The 20,000-nt window shown below is 45.8% G+C and overlaps 1 protein-coding gene across 3 annotated transcripts in view; it reads right to left on the bottom strand.

Moving 5' to 3' along the window:
• Nucleotides 1-19,213, bottom strand: part of LOC118383958 (rho guanine nucleotide exchange factor 26-like) — a 132,223-nt gene extending 113,010 nt beyond the window's left edge. The window contains exons 1-3 of one of the 3 annotated variants that reach the window (XM_052495611.1): nt 18,193-19,213; nt 4,579-5,923; nt 905-956 (exon numbers count right to left, since the gene is read on the bottom strand). In XM_052495611.1, coding sequence (XP_052351571.1) covers nt 905-956; nt 4,579-5,820 — 1,294 coding nt within the window. In that variant the 5' untranslated portion in view covers nt 5,821-5,923; nt 18,193-19,213. The remainder of the gene's footprint in view (nt 1-904; nt 957-4,578; nt 5,924-18,192) is intronic. The other 2 variants (XM_052495542.1, XM_052495464.1) reach the window with 2 other exon arrangements.
• Nucleotides 19,214-20,000: the final 787 nt, after the last annotated feature.

Below are 20,000 nucleotides of genomic sequence, written 5' to 3'. Positions count from 1 at the left end.
AGGTTGAGGGTGGATCACACCACAGACAGACAGACAGGTTGGGTCACACCACAGACAGACAGGTTGGATCACACCACAGACAGACAGGTTGAGGGTGGATCACACCACAGACAGACAGACAGGTTGGGTCACACCACAGACAGACAGGTTGGGTCCCACCACAGACAGACAGACAGGTTGGGTCACACCACAGACAGACAGGTTGGGTCACACCACAGACAGACAGACAGGGTGGGTCACACCACAGACAGACAGGGTGGATCACACCACAGACAGACAGGGTGGATCACACCACAGACAGACAGGGTGGATCACACCACAGACAGACAGGTTGGGTCACACCACAGACAGACAGGTTGGGTCACACCACAGACAGACAGGGTGGGTCACACCACAGACAGACAGGTTGGGTCACACCACAGACAGACAGGGTGGATCACACCACAGACAGACAGGTTGAGGGTGGATCACACCACAGACAGACAGACAGGTTGGGTTACACCACAGACAGACAGAGTGGATCACACCACAGACAGACAGGTTGAGGGTGGATCACACCACAGACAGACAGACAGGTTGGGTCACACCACAGACAGACAGGGTGGGTCACACCACAGACAGACAGGTTGGATCACACCACAGACAGACAGGTTGGGTCACACCACAGACAGACAGGTTGGGTCACACCACAGACAGACAGGGTGGATCACACCACAGACAGACAGGTTGAGGGTGGATCACACCACAGACAGACAGACAGGTTGGGTCACACCACAGACAGACTGGTTGAGGGCGCATCACAATAGTACAGTCCCCATTGAGAGCAAGACCTCAAACATGTGGACAGAAAATGACAGTCATAAGGAGTTGATAAACACGACTAAGAGAGAGATGTCACACTCACCTTCCCTGTCAAAAGTCCTCTGTGTGATCAGTCCTGGCTTCTTATCCGGCCTCTGAGACACAAGAAGACATTTCAACTATTAACAACAGGCCTAGGATCAGCTCTCCCTGAGCCAGACTTATATTACCATTATGAACTGAGAAATAAGACGGGTCACTAGGTCAGTTACCGTGAGCATAGTCATCACAATATCCTAAATTAATGCTTTAATAGCCAAATCTGGTTATGAATGACTAATGTTGTACCAAGTTGGTTACCTTAACAACGCCTTGGTTACCTTAACAACGCCTTGGTTACCTTAACAACGCCTTGGTTACCTTAACAACGCCTTGGTTACCTTAACAACCCACGTCTATCCGTCTCCACCCACACCTGTCACCTGCGCTCGACCCCTGACCTCTGCACTGACCTGTCAACCTGACCCCGCCTAATTAAAGAGAGGTGGACTGGAGAGAGAGAGTGTGTGTGTGTGTGTGTGTGTGAAGTGAGTGAGTGAGTGAGTGAGTGAGTGAGTGAGTGAGTGAGTGAGTGAGTGAGTGAGTGAGTGAGTGAGTGAGTGAGTGAGTGAGTGAGCGAGTGAGCGAGTGAGCGAGTGAGCGAGTGAGCGAGTGAGCGAGTGAGCGAGTGAGCGAGTATTGCAATCATTAGCCTGACTTCAACACAAGCGTCTCCTGACAATGTTCCAACTTCAAGCTGGCTGTGGACTTGGGTCCCTGACGTGAACTTGGGTCCCTGACGTGAACTTGGGTCCCTGACGTGAACTTGGGTCCCTGACGTGAACTTGGGTCCCTGACGTGAACTTCAGGAGAACAGTTAATCAAACATGAATCCCTCAGGATGAGTGGCAGTAAACTGTGTGACTAAGGTAAGAGACAGTAATATCCAGGCATAAGGGAGTAAACTGTGTGACTAAAGTAAGAGACAGTAATATCCAGGCACAAGGGAGTAAACTGTGTGACTAAGGTAAGAGACAGTAATATCCAGGCACAAGGGAGTAAACTGTGTGACTAAGGTAAGAGACAGTAATATCCAGGCACAAGGGAGTAAACTGTGTGACTAAGGTAAGAGACAGTAATATCCAGGCACAAGGGAGTAAACTGTGTGACTAAGGTAAGAGACAGTAATATCCAGGCACAAGGGAGTAAACTGTGTGACTGTAAGGTAAGAGACAGTAATATCCAGGCACAAGGGAGTAAACTGTGTGACTGTAAGGTAAGAGACAGTAATATCCAGGCACAAGGGAGTAAACTGTGTGACTAAGGTAAGAGACAGTAATATCCAGGCACAAGGGAGTAAACTGTGTGACTAAGGTAAGAGACAGTAATATCCAGGCACAAGGGAGTAAACTGTGTGACTAAGGTAAGAGACAGTAATATCCAGGCACAAGGGAGTAAACTGTGTGACTAAGGTAAGAGACAGTAATATCCAGGCACAAGGGAGTAAACTGTGTGACTAAGGTAAGAGACAGTAATATCCAGGTACAAGGGAGTAAACTGTGTGACTGTAAGGTAAGAGACAGTAATATCCAGGCACAAGGGAGTAAACTGTGTGACTGTAAGGTAAGAGACAGTAATATCCAGGTACAAGGGAGTAAACTGTGTGACTAAGGTAAGAGACAGTAATATCCAGGCACAAGGTAGTAAACTGTGTGACTAAGGTAAGAGACAGTAATATCCAGGCACAAGGGAGTAAACTGTGTGACTAAGGTAAGAGACAGTAATATCCAGGCACAAGGGAGTAAACTGTGTGACTGTAAGGTAAGAGACAGTAATATCCAGGCACAAGGGAGTAAACTGTGTGACTAAGGTAAGAGACAGTAATATCCAGGTACAAGATAGTAAACTGTGTGACTGTAATGTAAGAGACAGTAATATCCAGGCACAAGGGAGTAAACTGTGTGACTGTAATGTAAGAGACAGTAATATCCAGGCACAAGGGAGTAAACTGTGTGATTAAGGTAAGAGACAGTAATATCCAGGTACAAGGGAGTAAACTGTGTGACTAAGGTAAGAGACAGTAATATCCAGGCACAAGGGAGTAAACTGTGTGACTAAGGTAAGAGACAGTAATATCCAGGCACAAGGGAGTAAACTGTGTGACTGTAAGGTAAGAGACAGTAATATCCAGGCACAAGGGAGTAAACTGTGTGACTGTAAGGTAAGAGACAGTAATATCCAGGCACAAGGGAGTAAACTGTGTGACTGTAAGGTAAGAGACAGTAATATCCAGGCACAAGGCAGTAAACTGTGTGACTGTAAGGTAAGAGACAGTAATATCCAGGTACAAGGGAGTAAACTGTGTGACTAAGGTAAGAGACAGTAATATCCAGGCACAAGGGAGTAAACTGTGTGACTGTAAGGTAAGATACAGTAATATCCAGGCACAAGGGAGTAAACTGTGTGACTAAGGTAAGAGACAGTAACTGTGTGACTAAGGTAAAGACAGTAATATCCAGGCACAAGGGAGTAAACTGTGTGACTGTATCCAGGCACAAGGCAGTAAACTGTGTGTAAACTGTAAGGTAAGAGACAGTAATATCCAGGTACAAGGGAGTAAACTGTGTGACTGTAAGGTAAGAGACAGTAATATCCAGGTACAAGGCAGTAAACTGTGTGACTAAGGTAAGAGACAGTAATATCCAGGTACAAGGGAGTAAACTGTGTGACTAAGGTAAGAGACAGTAATATCCAGGCACAAGGGAGTAAACTGTGTGACTAAGGTAAGAGACAGTAATATCCAGGCACAAGGGAGTAAACTGTGTGACTGTAAGGTAAGAGACAGTAATATCCAGGTACAAGGGAGTAAACTGTGTGACTAAGGTAAGAGACAGTAATATCCAGGCACAAGGGAGTAAACTGTGTGACTGTAAGGTAAGAGACAGTAATATCCAGGTACAAGGTAGTAAACTGTGTGGCTGTAAGGTAAGAGACAGTAATATCCAGGTACAAGGCAGTAAACTGTGTGACTGTAAGGTAAGAGACAGTAATATCCAGGCACAAGGGAGTAAACTGTGTGACTAAGGTAAGAGACAGTAATATCCAGGTACAAGGGAGTAAACTGTGTGACTAAGGTAAGAGACAGTAATATCCAGGCACAAGGGAGTAAACTGTGTGACTGTAAGGTAAGAGACAGTAATATCCAGGCACAAGGGAGTAAACTGTGTGACTGTAAGGTAAGAGACAGTAATATCCAGGTACAAGGGAGTAAACTGTGTGACTGTAAGGTAAGAGACAGTAATTAATATCCAGGCACAAGGGAGTAAACTGTGTGACTAAGGTAAGAGACAGTAATATCCAGGCACAAGGTAGTAAACTGTGTGACTAAGGTAAGAGACAGTAATATCCAGGCACAAGGGAGTAAACTGTGTGACTAAGGTAAGATACAGTAATATCCAGGTACAAGGGAGTAAACTGTGTGACTGTAAGGTAAGAGACAGTAATATCCAGGCACAAGGGAGTAAACTGTGTGACTGTAAGGTAAGAGACAGTAATATCCAGGTACAAGGGAGTAAACTGTGTGACTAAGGTAAGAGACAGTAATATCCAGGCACAAGGTAGTAAACTGTGTGACTAAGGTAAGAGACAGTAATATCCAGGCACAAGGGGCAAAGCAAGGAGACAACGGTATTATGACAATTTCCTGGAAAAGAATGAAATGAATGCATCTGTTCCTACCTTGTTCTTCTTCCCAGGGCTGGTCGGTGTCTCCTTGACCTCCTGTAGTCCTCTGAGTACAGACTGGGACAGGAGATGGGTCTTTGGGTCTACAGACTGGGACAGGAGATGGGTCTTTGGGTCTACAGATGGTAGTTCCATTTCCACTCCACTCACCACTGCCCTCCTGTACGAGGTAGACCTCAACCCCCTTTTCAGACTCCCAGGGCTCTCATCCTGGTCTGTCCCCTCTCCCCCTCCGTCCGTGGAGAAGAAGGATCCAGTCTCCACCATGCTGACAGCTCGTAGGGCCCGCTTGGTAGGATCCAGGCCCAGCAGACCCCCCAGGCCCTGGCTCTGTACCCCAGCAGGAGAGGCCTTGCTCATGGACGCCAGCCCTTTGGGGATCAGCTGTTGTGTGCCCATCTTCAGGGCAGCTGCACTGTGGGTGCTGAGGACAATGGAGGGAGCTGGAGAGAGGGAGGGGGCAGACATGTCAGCAGGGGAGGGGCTGCGGGGTGTGGGGGGGTCAGAATGGGTGGAGGAGGAGTTGAGGGAGGAGATACTGCAGGTGGAGCTGTGAGATGGGGTAGGGGTGTGGAGACTAGGGGGAGAAGGGCTGGGGTTAGGGGGAGAAGGGTGAGGGGTTAAGGGGTGATAGGAAGAAGACGAGGTCAAGTTATGATGGTGGTTGTTATTGAGGGTGGCAGGGGGAGAGGGGTGACTGGAGGAGGCAGGGTCCGGCAGTGAGGAACTTGTTCCAAACACTATCTGGTCTCTGTGAGAGGTGAGGGTGAACGGGCTGGAGAGTCGCTTCAGGGCATCGCGAGGCCGCTTGTCTGACCACACCTTCTCCTTGTTACCAATTTGACCAACACTTCCTCCATGGTGGTGGTACGCCTTATTGTCCAATGACGAAAACTTATCCTCAGACTTGAACTTGGACAAAGAGAAACGTCCTTTGGCCAAATGTCCAATGCTGATACTCCTGACAACCCGTGTCCTCCTGGTGGGTTGGTTGAGAACGTGCTTCAGAATGACCGTCCCTCCTCCCGGCGTCGCCACCAGTCGCTCTGCAGGCTGGCTCAGGGTAAAGCTGCCCTTGTTGTCCTCTACGGGGAAGTCAGTCATGTGGAGTCTGTCTATCTGGTAGCTGAGGGGCCGGGCCTTTAGCTTGCTGGGACCAGTGTGATTGGCCGATTGCCGCTTCCACAGAGGACTGATGTGATTGTTGGACAGATCCACTTCGTTCCCGTCCTCCATGGTGCATCAATCACGCTGTTTCTCACTGTGGAGCTGGAGTCTCGTCCGACAACGACTGGTCACTGTGCAAACATCCCGACCCCACAGAGAACTGCAATACTGCCTGGTTGTAAACACAAAGAGAGAGGTCAATAAACCAAGCGGGAGCAGAGTAAGTCCTTACTTTTCATTTGGTTAGGGCTGTCTGTGAGGTCACGAGTTGAGCCATTCTGCCTTCTCTCTACAGTTGTCAGTCATTCTGCCTTCTCCCTACAGTTGTCAGTCATTCTGCCTTCTCCAGACAGTTGTCAGTCATCCTGTCTTCTCCAGACAGTTGTCAGTCATCCTGTCTTCTCCAGACAGTTGTCAGTCATCCTGTCTTCTCCAGACAGTTGTCAGTCATCCTGTCTTCTCCAGACAGTTGTCAGTCATTCTGCCTTCTCCAGACAGTTGTCAGTCATCCTGTCTTCTCCAGACAGTTGTCAGTCATTCTGTCTTCTCCAGACAGTTGTCAGTCATTCTGCCTTCTCCAGACAGTTGTCAGTCATCCTGTCTTCTCCAGACAGTTGTCAGTCATTCTGCCTTCTCCAGACAGTTGTCAGTCATTCTGCCTTCTCCAGACAGTTGTCAGTCATCCTGTCTTCTCCAGACAGTTGTCAGTCATTCTGCCTTCTCCAGACAGTTGTCAGTCATCCTGTCTTCTCCCTACAGTTGTCAATAATTCTGCCTTCTCTCTACAGTTGTCAGTCATTCTGCCTTCTCTCTACAGTTGTCAGTCATTCTGCCTTCTCCAGACAGTTGTCAGTCATTCTGCCTTCTCTCTACAGTTGTCAGTCATTCTGCCTTCTCCAGACAGTTGTCAGTCATTCTGCCTTCTCCAGACAGTTGTCAGTCATTCTGCCTTCTCCCTACAGTTGTCAGTCATTCTGCCTTCTCTCTACAGTTGTCAGTCATTCTGCCTTCTCCAGACAGTTGTCAGTCATTCTGCCTTCTCTCTACAGTTGTCAGTCATTCTGCCTTCTCCAGACAGTTGTCAGTCATTCTGCCTTCTCTCTACAGTTCTCAGTCATTCTGCCTTCTCTCTACAGTTCTCAGTCATTCTGCCTTCTCCAGACAGTCGTCAGTCATTCTGCCTTCTCCAGACAGTTGTCAGTCATCCTGTCTTCTCCAGACAGTTGTCAGTAATCCTGTCTTCTCCAGACAGTTGTCAGTCATCCTGTCTTCTCCAGACAGTTGTCAGTCATTCTGCCTTCTCCAGACAGTTGTCAGTCATCCTGTCTTCTCCAGACAGTTGTCAGTCATTCTGCCTTCTCCAGACAGTTGTCAGTCATCCTGTCTTCTCCAGACAGTTGTCAGTCATTCTGCCTTCTCCAGACAGTTGTCAGTCATTCTGCCTTCTCCAGACAGTCGTCAGTCATTCTGCGTTCTCCCTACAGTTGTCAATAATTCTGCCTTCTCTCTACAGTTCTCAGTCATTCTGCCTTCTCCAGACAGTCGTCAGTCATTCTGCCTTCTCCAGACAGTTGTCAGTCATCCTGTCTTCTCCAGACAGTTGTCAGTCATTCTGCCTTCTCCAGACAGTTGTCAGTCATCCTGTCTTCTCCCTACAGTTGTCAGTCATTCTGCCTTCTCTCTACAGTTCTCAGTCATTCTGCCTTCTCCAGACAGTCGTCAGTCATTCTGCCAATTTCCAGACAGTTGTCAGTCATTCTGCCTTCTCCAGACAGTTGTCAGTCATCCTGTCTTCTCCAGACAGTTGTCAGTCATTCTGCCTTCTCCAGACAGTCGTCAGTCATTCTGCCTTCTCCAGACAGTTGTCAATAATTCTGCCTTCTCCAGACAGTTGTCAGTCATTCTGCCTTCTCCAGACAGTCGTCAGTCATTCTGCCTTCTCCAGACAGTTGTCAATAATTCTGCCTTCTCCAGACAGTTGTCAGTCATTCTGCCTTCTCCAGACAGTTGTCAGTCATTCTGCCTTCTCCCTACAGTTGTTAGTCATTCTGCCTTCTCCAGACAGTTGTCAGTCATTCTGCCTTCTCTCTACAGTTGTCAGTCATTCTGCCTTCTCCAGACAGTTGTCAGTCATTCTGCCTTCTCTCTACAGTTGTCAGTCATTCTGCCTTCTCTCTACAGTTGTCAGTCATTCTGCCTTCTCCAGACAGTTGTCAGTCATTCTGCCTTCTCTCTACAGTTGTCAGTCATTCTGCCTTCTCCAGACAGTTGTCAGTCATTCTGCCTTCTCTCTACAGTTGTCAGTCATTCTGCCTTCTCTCTACAGTTGTCAGTCATTCTGCCTTCTCCCTACAGTTGTCAGTCATTCTGCCTTCTCTCTACAGTTGTCAGTCATTCTGCCTTCTCCCTACAGTTGTCAGTCATTCTGCCTTCTCCCTACAGTTGTCAGTCATTCTGCCTTCTCCCTACAGTTGTCAGTCATTCTGCCTTCTCCCTACAGTTGTCAGTCATTCTGCCTTCTCCCTACAGTTGTCAGTCATTCTGCCTTCTCTCTACAGTTGTCAGTCATTCTGCCTTCTCCAGACAGTTGTCAGTCATTCTGCCTTCTCCCTACAGTTGTCAGTCATTCTGCCTTCTCCCTACAGTTGTCAGTCATTCTGCCTTCTCCAGACAGTTGTCAGTCATTCTGCCTTCTCCCTACAGTTGTCAGTCATTCTGCCTTCTCCCTACAGTTGTCAGTCATTCTGCCTTCTCCAGACAGTTGTCAGTCATTCTGCCTTCTCCAGACAGTTGTCAGTCATTCTGCCTTCTCTCTACAGTTGTCAGTCATTCTGCCTTCTCTCTACAGTTGTCAGTCATTCTGCCTTCTCCAGACAGTTGTCAGTCATTCTGCCTTCTCCAGACAGTTGTCAGTCATTCTGCCTTCTCCAGACAGTTGTCAGTCATTCTGCCTTCTCCAGACAGTTGTCAGTCATTCTGCCTTCTCCAGACAGTTGTCAGTCATTCTGCCTTCTCCAGACAGTTGTCAGTCATTCTGCCTTCTCTCTACAGTTGTCAGTCATTCTGCCTTCTCCCTACAGTTGTCAGTCATTCTGCCTTCTCCAGACAGTTGTCAGTCATTCTGCCTTCTCCCTACAGTTGTCAGTCATTCTGCCTTCTCCAGACAGTTGTCAGTCATTCTGCCTTCTCTCTACAGTTGTCAGTCATTCTGCCTTCTCCAGACAGTTGTCAGTCATTCTGCCTTCTCCAGACAGTTGTCAGTCATTCTGCCTTCTCCCGACAGTTGTCAGTCATTCTGCCTTCTCCAGACAGTTGTCAGTCATTCTGCCTTCTCCAGACAGTTGTCAGTCATTCTGCCTTCTCTCTACAGTTGCCAGTCATTCTGCCTTCTCCCTACAGTTGTCAGTCATTCTGCCTTCTCCAGACAGTTGTCAGTCATTCTGCCTTCTCCAGACAGTTGTCAGTCATTCTGCCTTCTCCCTACAGTTGTCAGTCATTCTGCCTTCTCCCTACAGTTGTCAGTCATTCTGCCTTCTCCAGACAGTTGTCAGTCATTCTGCCTTCTCTCTACAGTTGTCAGTCATTCTGCTTTCTCCAGACAGTTGTCAGTCATTCTGCCTTCTCCCTACAGTTGTCAGTCATTCTGCCTTCTCCAGACAGTTGTCAGTCATTCTGCCTTCTCTCTACAGTTGTCAGTCATTCTGCCTTCTCCAGACAGTTGTCAGTCATTCTGCCTTCTCTCTACAGTTGTCAGTCATTCTGCCTTCTCCCTACAGTTGTCAGTCATTCTGCCTTCTCCAGACAGTTGTCAGTCATTCTGCCTTCTCCAGACAGTTGTCAGTCATTCTGCCTTCTCTCTACAGTTGTCAGTCATTCTGCCTTCTCCCTACAGTTGTCAGTCATTCTGCCTTCTCCAGACAGTTGTCAGTCATTCTGCCTTCTCTCTACAGTTGTCAGTCATTCTGCCTTCTCCAGACAGTTGTCAGTCATTCTGCCTTCTCCCTACAGTTGTCAGTCATTCTGCCTTCTCCAGACAGTTGTCAGTCATTCTGCCTTCTCTCTACAGTTGTCAGTCATTCTGCCTTCTCCAGACAGTTGTCAGTCATTCTGCCTTCTCTCTACAGTTGTCAGTCATTCTGCCTTCTCTCTACAGTTGTCAGTCATTCTGCCTTCTCCAGACAGTTGTCAGTCATTCTGCCTTCTCCAGACAGTTGTCAGTCATTCTGCCTTCTCCAGACAGTTGTCAGTCATTCTGCCTTCTCCCTTCAGTTGTCAGTCATTCTGCCTTCTCCAGACAGTTGTCAGTCATTCTGCCTTCTCCCTTCAGTTGTCAGTCATTCTGCCTTCTCCAGACAGTTGTCAGTCATTCTGCCTTCTCTCTACAGTTGCCAGTCATTCTGCCTTCTCCCTACAGTTGTCAGTCATTCTGCCTTCTCCCTACAGTTGTCAGTCATTCTGCCTTCTCCAGACAGTTGTCAGTCATTCTGCCTTCTCCAGACAGTTGTCAGTCATTCTGCCTTCTCCAGACAGTTGTCAGTCATTCTGCCTTCTCCAGACAGTTGTCAGTCATTCTGCCTTCTCTCTACAGTTGCCAGTCATTCTGCCTTCTCTCTACAGTTGTCAGTCATTCTGCCTTCTCCAGACAGTTGTTAGTCATTCTGCCTTCTCCCTTCAGTTGTCAGTCATTCTGCCTTCTCCAGACAGTTGTTAGTCATTCTGCCTTCTCTCTACAGTTGTCAGTCATTCTGCCTTCTCCCTTCAGTTGTCAGTCATTCTGCCTTCTCTCTACAGTTGTCAGTCATTCTGCCTTCTCCAGACAGTTGTCAGTCATTCTGCCTTCTCCCTACAGTTGTCAGTCATTCTGCCTTCTCCAGACAGTTGTCAGTCATTCTGCCTTCTCCCTTCAGTTGTCAGTCATTCTGCCTTCTCCAGACAGTTGTCAGTCATTCTGCCTTCTCCAGACAGTTGTCAGTCATTCTGCCTTCTCCAGACAGTTGTCAGTCATTCTGCCTTCTCCCTACAGTTGTCAGTCATTCTGCCTTCTCTCTACAGTTGTCAGTCATTCTGCCTTCTCTCTACAGTTGTCAGTCATTCTGCCTTCTCCAGACAGTTGTCAGTCATTCTGCCTTCTCTCTACAGTTGTCAGTCATTCTGCCTTCTCTCTACAGTTGCCAGTCATTCTGCCTTCTCCAGACAGTTGTCAGTCATTCTGCCTTCTCCAGACAGTTGTCAGTCATTCTGCCTTCTCTCTACAGTTGTCAGTCATTCTGCCTTCTCTCTACAGTTGTCAGTCATTCTGCCTTCTCCAGACAGTTGTCAGTCATTCTGCCTTCTCCAGACAGTTGTCAGTCATTCTGCCTTCTCTCTACAGTTGTCAGTCATTCTGCCTTCTCCAGACAGTTGTCAGTCATTCTGCCTTCTCCAGACAGTTGTCAGTCATTCTGCCTTCTCCAGACAGTTGTCAGTCATTCTGCCTTCTCTCTACAGTTGTCAGTCATTCTGCCTTCTCTCTACAGTTGTCAGTCATTCTGCCTTCTCTCTACAGTTGTCAGTCATTCTGCCTTCTCCCTACAGTTGTCAGTCATTCTGCCTTCTCCCTACAGTTGTCAGTCATTCTGCCTTCTCCAGACAGTTGTCAGTCATTCTGCCTTCTCTCTACAGTTGTCAGTCATTCTGCCTTCTCCCTACAGTCGTCAGTCATTCTGCCTTCTCCAGACAGTTGTCAGTCATTCTGCCTTCTCCAGACAGTTGTCAGTCATTCTGCCTTCTCCAGACAGTTGTCAGTCATTCTGCCTTCTCTCTACAGTTGGCAGTCATTTAGCTATGCCCATGATTGCCTCATGTAAACTACAATCCCAAAGCTGTTACAAACGTCAATAATCATCGCTTCGAATATGGTTTTCAAAACATATGGCCCTAATCTTTCATCCTACTAAACTGTATCAGTTACAGACCCATACAGCTATGGAGCATCCATCCTACTAAACTACACTGTAGTAGTTGCAGACACATACAGCCTCCATCCTACTAAACTACACTGTAGTAGTTACAGACCCATACAGCCTCAATCCTACTAAAATACACTGTATCAGTTACAGACCCATACAGCCTCCATCCTACTAAACTACACTGTAGTAGTTACAGACCCATACAGCCTCAATCCTACTAAACTACACTGTATCAGTTACAGACCCATACAGCCTCCATCCTACACTGTAGTAGTTACAGACCCATACAGCCTCCATCCTACACTGTAGTAGTTACAGACCCATACAGCCTCCATCCTACTAAACTACACTGTAGTAGTTACAGACCCATACAGCCTCCATCCTACTAAACTACACTGTAGTAGTTACAGACCCATACAGCCTCCATCCTACACTGTAGCAGTTACAGACCCATACAGCCTCAATCCTACTAAAATACACTGTATCAGTTACAGACCCATACAGCCTCCATCCTACTAAACTACACTGTAGTAGTTACAGACCCATACAGCCTCAATCCTACTAAACTACACTGTATCAGTTACAGACCCATACAGCCTCCATCCTACACTGTAGTAGTTACAGACCCATACAGCCTCCATCCTACACTGTAGTAGTTACAGACCCATACAGCCTCCATCCTACTAAACTACACTGTAGTAGTTACAGACCCATACAGCCTCCATCCTACTAAACTACACTGTAGTAGTTACAGACCCATACAGCCTCCATCCTACTAAACTACACTGTAGTAGTTACAGACCCATACAGCCTCCATCCTACTAAACTACACTGTAGCAGTTCCAGAACCATACAGCCTCCATCCTACTAAACTACACTGTAGCAGTTACAGACCCATACAGCCTCCATCCTACTAAACTACACTGTAGCAGTTACAGATCCATGCAGCCTCCATCCCACTAAACTACACTGTAGTAGTTACAGACCCATACAGCCTCCATCCTACTAAACTACACTGTAGTAGTTACAGACCCATACAGCCTCCATCCTACTAAACTACACTGTAGCAGTTACAGACCCATACAGCTAAGAAGCCTCCATCCTACTAAACTACACTGTAGTAGTTACAGACCCATACAGCCTCCATCCTACTAAACTACACTGTAGTAGTTACAGACCCATACAGCCTCCATCCTACTAAACTACACTGTAGTAGTTACAGACCCATACAGCTATGGAGCCTCCATCCTACTAAACTACACTGTAGCAGTTACAGACCCATACAGCCTCCATCCTACTAAACTACACTGTAGTAGTTACAGACCCATACAGCCTCCATCCTACTAAACTACACTGTAAGCAGTTACAGACCCATACAGCATCCATCCTACTAAACTACACTGTAGTAGTTACAGAGCCATACAGCCTCCATCCTACTAAACTACACTGTATCAGTTACAGACCCATACAGCCTCCATCCTACTAAACTACACTGTAGTAGTTACAGACCCATACAGCCTCCATCCTACACTGTAGTAGTTACAGACCCATACAGCCTCCATCCTACTAAACTACACTGTAGTAGTTACAGACCCATACAGCCTCCATCCTACTAAACTACACTGTAGTAGTTACAGACCCATACAGCCTCCATCCTACACTGTAGTAGTTACAGACCCATACAGCCTCCATCCTACTAAACTACACTGTAGTAGTTACAGACCCATACAGCCTCCATCCTACTAAACTACACTGTAGTAGTTACAGACCCATACAGCCTCCATCCTACTAAACTACACTGTAGTAGTTACAGACCCATACAGCCTCCATCCTACTAAACTACACTGTAGCAGTTCCAGAACCATACAGCCTCCATCCTACTAAACTACACTGTAGCAGTTACAGACCCATACAGCCTCCATCCTACTAAACTACACTGTAGCAGTTACAGATCCATGCAGCCTCCATCCCACTAAACTACACTGTAGTAGTTACAGACCCATACAGCCTCCATCCTACTAAACTACACTGTAGCAGTTACAGACCCATACAGCCTCCATCCTACTAAACTACACTGTAGCAGTTACAGATCCATACAGCCTCCATCCTACTAAACTACACTGTAGTAGTTACAGATCCATACAGCCTCCATCCTACTAAACTACACTGTAGCAGTTACAGATCCATACAGCCTCCATCCTACTAAACTACACTGTAGTAGTAACATATCCATACAGCTATGGAGCCTCCATCCTACTAAACTACACTGTAGCAGTTACAGATCCATACAGCCTCCATCCTACTAAACTACACTGTAGTAGTTACAGATCCATACAGCCTCCATCCTACTAAACTACACTGTAGCAGTTACAGACCCATACAGCCTCCATCCTACTAAACTACACTGTAGTAGTTACAGATCCATACAGCCTCCATCCTACTAAACTACACTGTATCAGTTACAGACCCATACAGCCTCCATCCTACTAAACTACACTGTAGTAGTTACAGACCCATACAACCTCCATCCTACTAAACTACACTGTAGTAGTTACAGACCCATACAGCCTCCATCCTACTAAACTACACTGTAGTAGTTACAGACCCATACAGCTATGGAGCCTCCATCCTACTAAAAACTACACTGTAGCAGTTACAGACCCATACAGCCTCCATCCTACTAAACTACACTGTAGTAGTTACAGACCCATACAGCCTCCATCCTACACTGTAGTAGTTACAGACCCATACAGCCTCCATCCTACTAAACTACACTGTAGTAGTTACAGACCCATACAGCCTCCATCCTACTAAACTACACTGTAGTAGTTACAGACCCATACAGCCTCCATCCTACTAAACTACACTGTATCAGTTACAGACCCATACAGCCTCCATCCTACTAAACTACACTGTATCAGTTACAGATCCATACAGCCTCCATCCTACTAAACTACACTGTATCAGTTACAGACCCATACAGCCTCCATCCTACTAAACTACACTGTAGTAGTTACAGACCCATACAACCTCCATCCTACTAAACTACACTGTAGCAGTTACAGACCCATACAACCTCCATCCTACTAAACTACACTGTAGTAGTTACAGACCCATACAACCTCCATCCTACTAAACTACACTGTAGTAGTTACATACCCATACAGCCTCCATCCTACTAAACTACACTGTAGTAGTTACAGACCCATACAGCCTCCATCCTACTAAACTACACTGTAGTAGTTACAGACCCATACAGCTATGGAGCCTCCATCCTACTAAACTACACTGTAGCAGTTACAGACCCATACAGCCTCCATCCTACTAAACTACACTGTAGTAGTTACAGACCCATACAGCCTCCATCCTACTAAACTACACTGTAAGCAGTTACAGACCCATACAGCCTCCATCCTACTAAACTACACTGTAGTAGTTACAGACCCATACAGCCTCCATCCTACTAAACTACACTGTATCAGTTACAGACCCATACAGCCTCCATCCTACTAAACTACACTGTAGTAGTTACAGACCCATACAGCCTCCATCCTACTAAACTACACTGTAGTAGTTACAGACCCATACAGCCTCCATCCTACTAAACTACACTGTAGTAGTTACAGACCCATACAGCTATGGAGCCTCCATCCTACTAAACTACACTGTAGCAGTTACAGACCCATACAGCCTCCATCCTACTAAACTACACTGTAGTAGTTACAGACCCATACAGCCTCCATCCTACACTGTAGTAGTTACAGACCCATACAGCCTCCATCCTACTAAACTACACTGTAGTAGTTACAGACCCATACAGCCTCCATCCTACTAAACTACACTGTAGTAGTTACAGACCCATACAGCCTCCATCCTACTAAACTACACTGTATCAGTTACAGACCCATACAGCCTCCATCCTACTAAACTACACTGTATCAGTTACAGATCCATACAGCCTCCATCCTACTAAACTACACTGTATCAGTTACAGACCCATACAGCCTCCATCCTACTAAACTACACTGTAGTAGTTACAGACCCATACAACCTCCATCCTACTAAACTACACTGTAGCAGTTACAGACCCATACAACCTCCATCCTACTAAACTACACTGTAGTAGTTACAGACCCATACAACCTCCATCCTACTAAACTACACTGTAGTAGTTACATACCCATACAGCCTCCATCCTACTAAACTACACTGTAGTAGTTACAGACCCATACAGCCTCCATCCTACTAAACTACACTGTAGTAGTTACAGACCCATACAGCTATGGAGCCTCCATCCTACTAAACTACACTGTAGCAGTTACAGACCCATACAGCCTCCATCCTACTAAACTACACTGTAGTAGTTACAGACCCATACAGCCTCCATCCTACTAAACTACACTGTAAGCAGTTACAGACCCATACAGCCTCCATCCTACTAAACTACACTGTAGTAGTTACAGACCCATACAGCCTCCATCCTACTAAACTACACTGTATCAGTTACAGACCCATACAGCCTCCATCCTACTAAACTACACTGTAGTAGTTACAGACCCATACAGCCTCCATCCTACTAAACTACACTGTAGTAGTTACAGACCCATACAGCCTCCATCCTACTAAACTACACTGTAGTAGTTACAGACCCATACAGCTATGGAGCCTCCATCCTACTAAACTACACTGTAGCAGTTACAGACCCATACAGCCTCCATCCTACTAAACTACACTGTAGTAGTTACAGACCCATACAGCCTCCATCCTACACTGTAGTAGTTACAGACCCATACAGCCTCCATCCTACTAAACTACACTGTAGTAGTTACAGACCCATACAGCCTCCATCCTACTAAACTACACTGTAGTAGTTACAGACCCATACAGCCTCCATCCTACTAAACTACACTGTATCAGTTACAGACCCATACAGCCTCCATCCTACTAAACTACACTGTATCAGTTACAGATCCATACAGCTTCCATCCTACACTGTATCAGTTACAGACCCATACAGCCTCCATCCTACTAAACTACACTGTAGTAGTTACAGATCCATACAGCCTCCATCCTACTAAACTACACTGTATCAGTTACAGACCCATACAGCCTCCATCCTACTAAACTACACTGTAGCAGTTACAGACCCATACAACCTCCATCCTACTAAACTACACTGTAGTAGTTACAGACCCATACAACCTCCATCCTACTAAACTACACTGTAGTAGTTACAGACCCATACAGCCTCCATCCTACTAAACTACACTGTAGTAGTTACAGACCCATACAGCCTCCATCCTACACTGTAGTAGTTACAGACCCATACAACCTCCATCCTACTAAACTACACTGTAGTAGTTACAGACCCATACAGCCTCCATCCTACTAAACTACACTGTAGTAGTTACAGACCCATACAGCCTCCATCCTACTAAACTACACTGTAGCAGTTACAGACCCATACAGCCTCCATCCTACTAAACTACACTGTAGCAGTTACAGACCCATACAACCTCCATCCTACTAAACTACACTGTAGTAGTTACAGACCCATACAACCTCCATCCTACTAAACTACACTGTAGCAGTTACAGACCCATACAACCTCCATCCTACTAAACTACACTGTAGTAGTTACAGACCCATACAACCTCCATCCTACTAAACTACACTGTAGTAGTTACATACCCATACAGCCTCCATCCTACTAAACTACACTGTAGCAGTTACAGACCCATACAGCCATGAAACTACACTTCCACTACATTCCTGAGTTACACAGTTATGATTACACACACAGGTGTTTGGTGGATGCTCGATAGCTAATTAGTACAGGTGATCGATCACCTCGTCTTCCATCTGTTTTCCATAAACAAGCGCTGTAACATGGATATATGGCCGTGTGGAAACACTAACCCTAAACGTATCAATGTGTGTATCAATTTAATAACCCTTTGTTAAATAGATTATTATTTATGTTTTTGTTAATGTAAATGATTTTTCGCTGATATGCTTCCAAAACAGTACCGTAAGACATACATGTTAATATTCAGACCGAGCGGTGGGAGATGTGGACAAAACTTCCCCTTGAATAAGACGCATTCGTCTAATGATTCTTAGTGTAATGGACCTTATACGTCATGATCAGGGTCTGGGTCGTTCCTTTACCACTGAACCAATAGCCTAATATCCATGAATAGTACCGGACCACAAACAGATCCCTGATACAGCAGAGGACTGACAGACAGACAGACATGCAGAGACAGCGGAGGAACGTTTCGTCTGAATTATAGGAGTTACGGTTAAAAGCTATGCGCAGCAGAACATGTTCAGACAACACACGTTGTCTTTGCAGAGAAGTAGGCTGGCGCGTGTAACCAAGTAGCCACCGAAAGAGAGAGAAACAGTTTCCACATTGACCTATAAAAGAGCGGTTCCCACGGCGAGCGTGTCTTCTAGTAGCCCCGTGAGGGACAAGACCTTTACGTACCTTTCTACTGACTGGTCATGGTGCCTGTGTCCTGGACTTCTCAATAGACTCGACAACGTTTTCTTGTTGTGAGACAGCTTATTTATGCTTGAGGTAAACTATTCCTTTGTGCAACAAACAAAAAAAGAGTTGTCTTCTCAGTAATCCGTCGGCTGTTTTCAGAGTATCTGAAAGTCCTGTGTTTTGTTGGGTAGTACCCGAGTGACCCGGGTTGTGTGTTCAGGAGGAGAGGACTGGGACAGAGGAGGAGGGGGGAGTGCCGAACAGCACAGAAGCCATCCCAAGTTCACCTGACGTCATGTGTACTACAACTCGACCGACTTGGACTTGTAAACTAAAGATAAGGGAAGCTATAAACATTCCAAGGGAAAAGAAAACGTCCTAAATAATGTAGGAATATAGTCAACAAAATCACAGCGTCCATACGGACAAAACAATGATTTAAATTTGGGACAAGTTTGTAAAGTGAAGTGTGGGACTTAGTTCAAAATGTAGAAATGTTCAGTGATTTAGCGCCACCCTGTGGTTCTATAGAGTACAGCCACAGTAGACGACAAGAAGTCGAGAGTAGAACTTGTGTTTCTACTAATACTAATACATACGTGCACAACTTTGCCTACACAGATTCCAATGACAGTGGTAACTCAAGACTTCTGAGTGATACATTTTAGAAAATATTATCCAATATGTTTTTTTTTTAATGCAGTAGGCTAGACCTACATTAGCTCTGGAGAACCCAAGGTGGCTCACAGCCTGTCTCTCTCTGACTTGGGTTCTCAGCTGATGGCATGCAAGGACAGCTGGCTCCGTGTGAACGACAATCCCGACGCTCTGTTTTAACGTTTAAAATGTTATTGATCTTCGCTGACGATACTGATTTGTAAACCTTTGAAACTTTGAAGCGAGAAAATAATCTTGCAAATATGAAAGATACTTACTGTGCTCAGTTTTGCAAAGGTGCCTCAGCCTGTCATTTCCATTTACAATTCCTTTCCACGTTTTCCGTCTGGATCACATGTGTTTCTCAAACTACAGCCAATGTGCAACTTTCCTAAACTGCAGTAAGTGTTTTATTTTATCTTTATTTAACGAGGCAAACCAGTTATGAACAAATTCTTGTTTAAAATGGGAACAGTGGGCCTGGGAACAGTGGGTTAACTGGTCTAGGAACAGTGGGTTAACTGCCTGTTCAGTGGCAGAACGACAGATTTGTACCTTGTCACCTCGGGGGATTTGAACTTGCAACCTTCCGGTTACTAGTCCAACGCTCTAACCACTAGGCTACCCTGCCGCCCCAAGTGTGTCTTTTATATTAGAAAAAATATGTATTGTTTTTATTAAAGTTAAGTTTTAAATATTTCCAAAACTGTATCATGTGCGAGCCTTATTGTGTTTAGAAAAAGCATTTGGGCAGCATTGGGCCATTTCTATTACAAGGCTCAGGGACATCCAATGCCTCTGTGAATAACAGTTATACCTACAGTGAATGACAATCTGCCCACAAAAGCAGCCTAAAAAAACACTATTTTTTTTTTGTAGACTAAGCTAAGCTCGACATGGGTGGGCTTATCTGAAATCAACATTTACTGTTTTAATGAATTGAATATTTGTCCATGACATAACCAGAGAGTGTGAGGAAAACAGAACATTCCTGTCATAGTCCAACTCTAATGATTTACAGCCGCCCTACAGGCAGTGGCCCATCGCACGCCAGCTCTCTCCTGCTTCCCAGTTCTGTGCGGTTGGGGTCTAAATTCACGGAACGCCTTGTCAGTGAGATTGTGCAATGTGCTTTACCAGTGACTTCC

Source organism: Oncorhynchus keta, chromosome 1, assembly GCF_023373465.1.
Source record: "Oncorhynchus keta strain PuntledgeMale-10-30-2019 chromosome 1, Oket_V2, whole genome shotgun sequence".
NCBI classification, from domain to species: Eukaryota; Metazoa; Chordata; class Actinopteri; order Salmoniformes; family Salmonidae; genus Oncorhynchus; species Oncorhynchus keta.
This window is presented reverse-complemented; position numbering and strand designations above follow the sequence as displayed.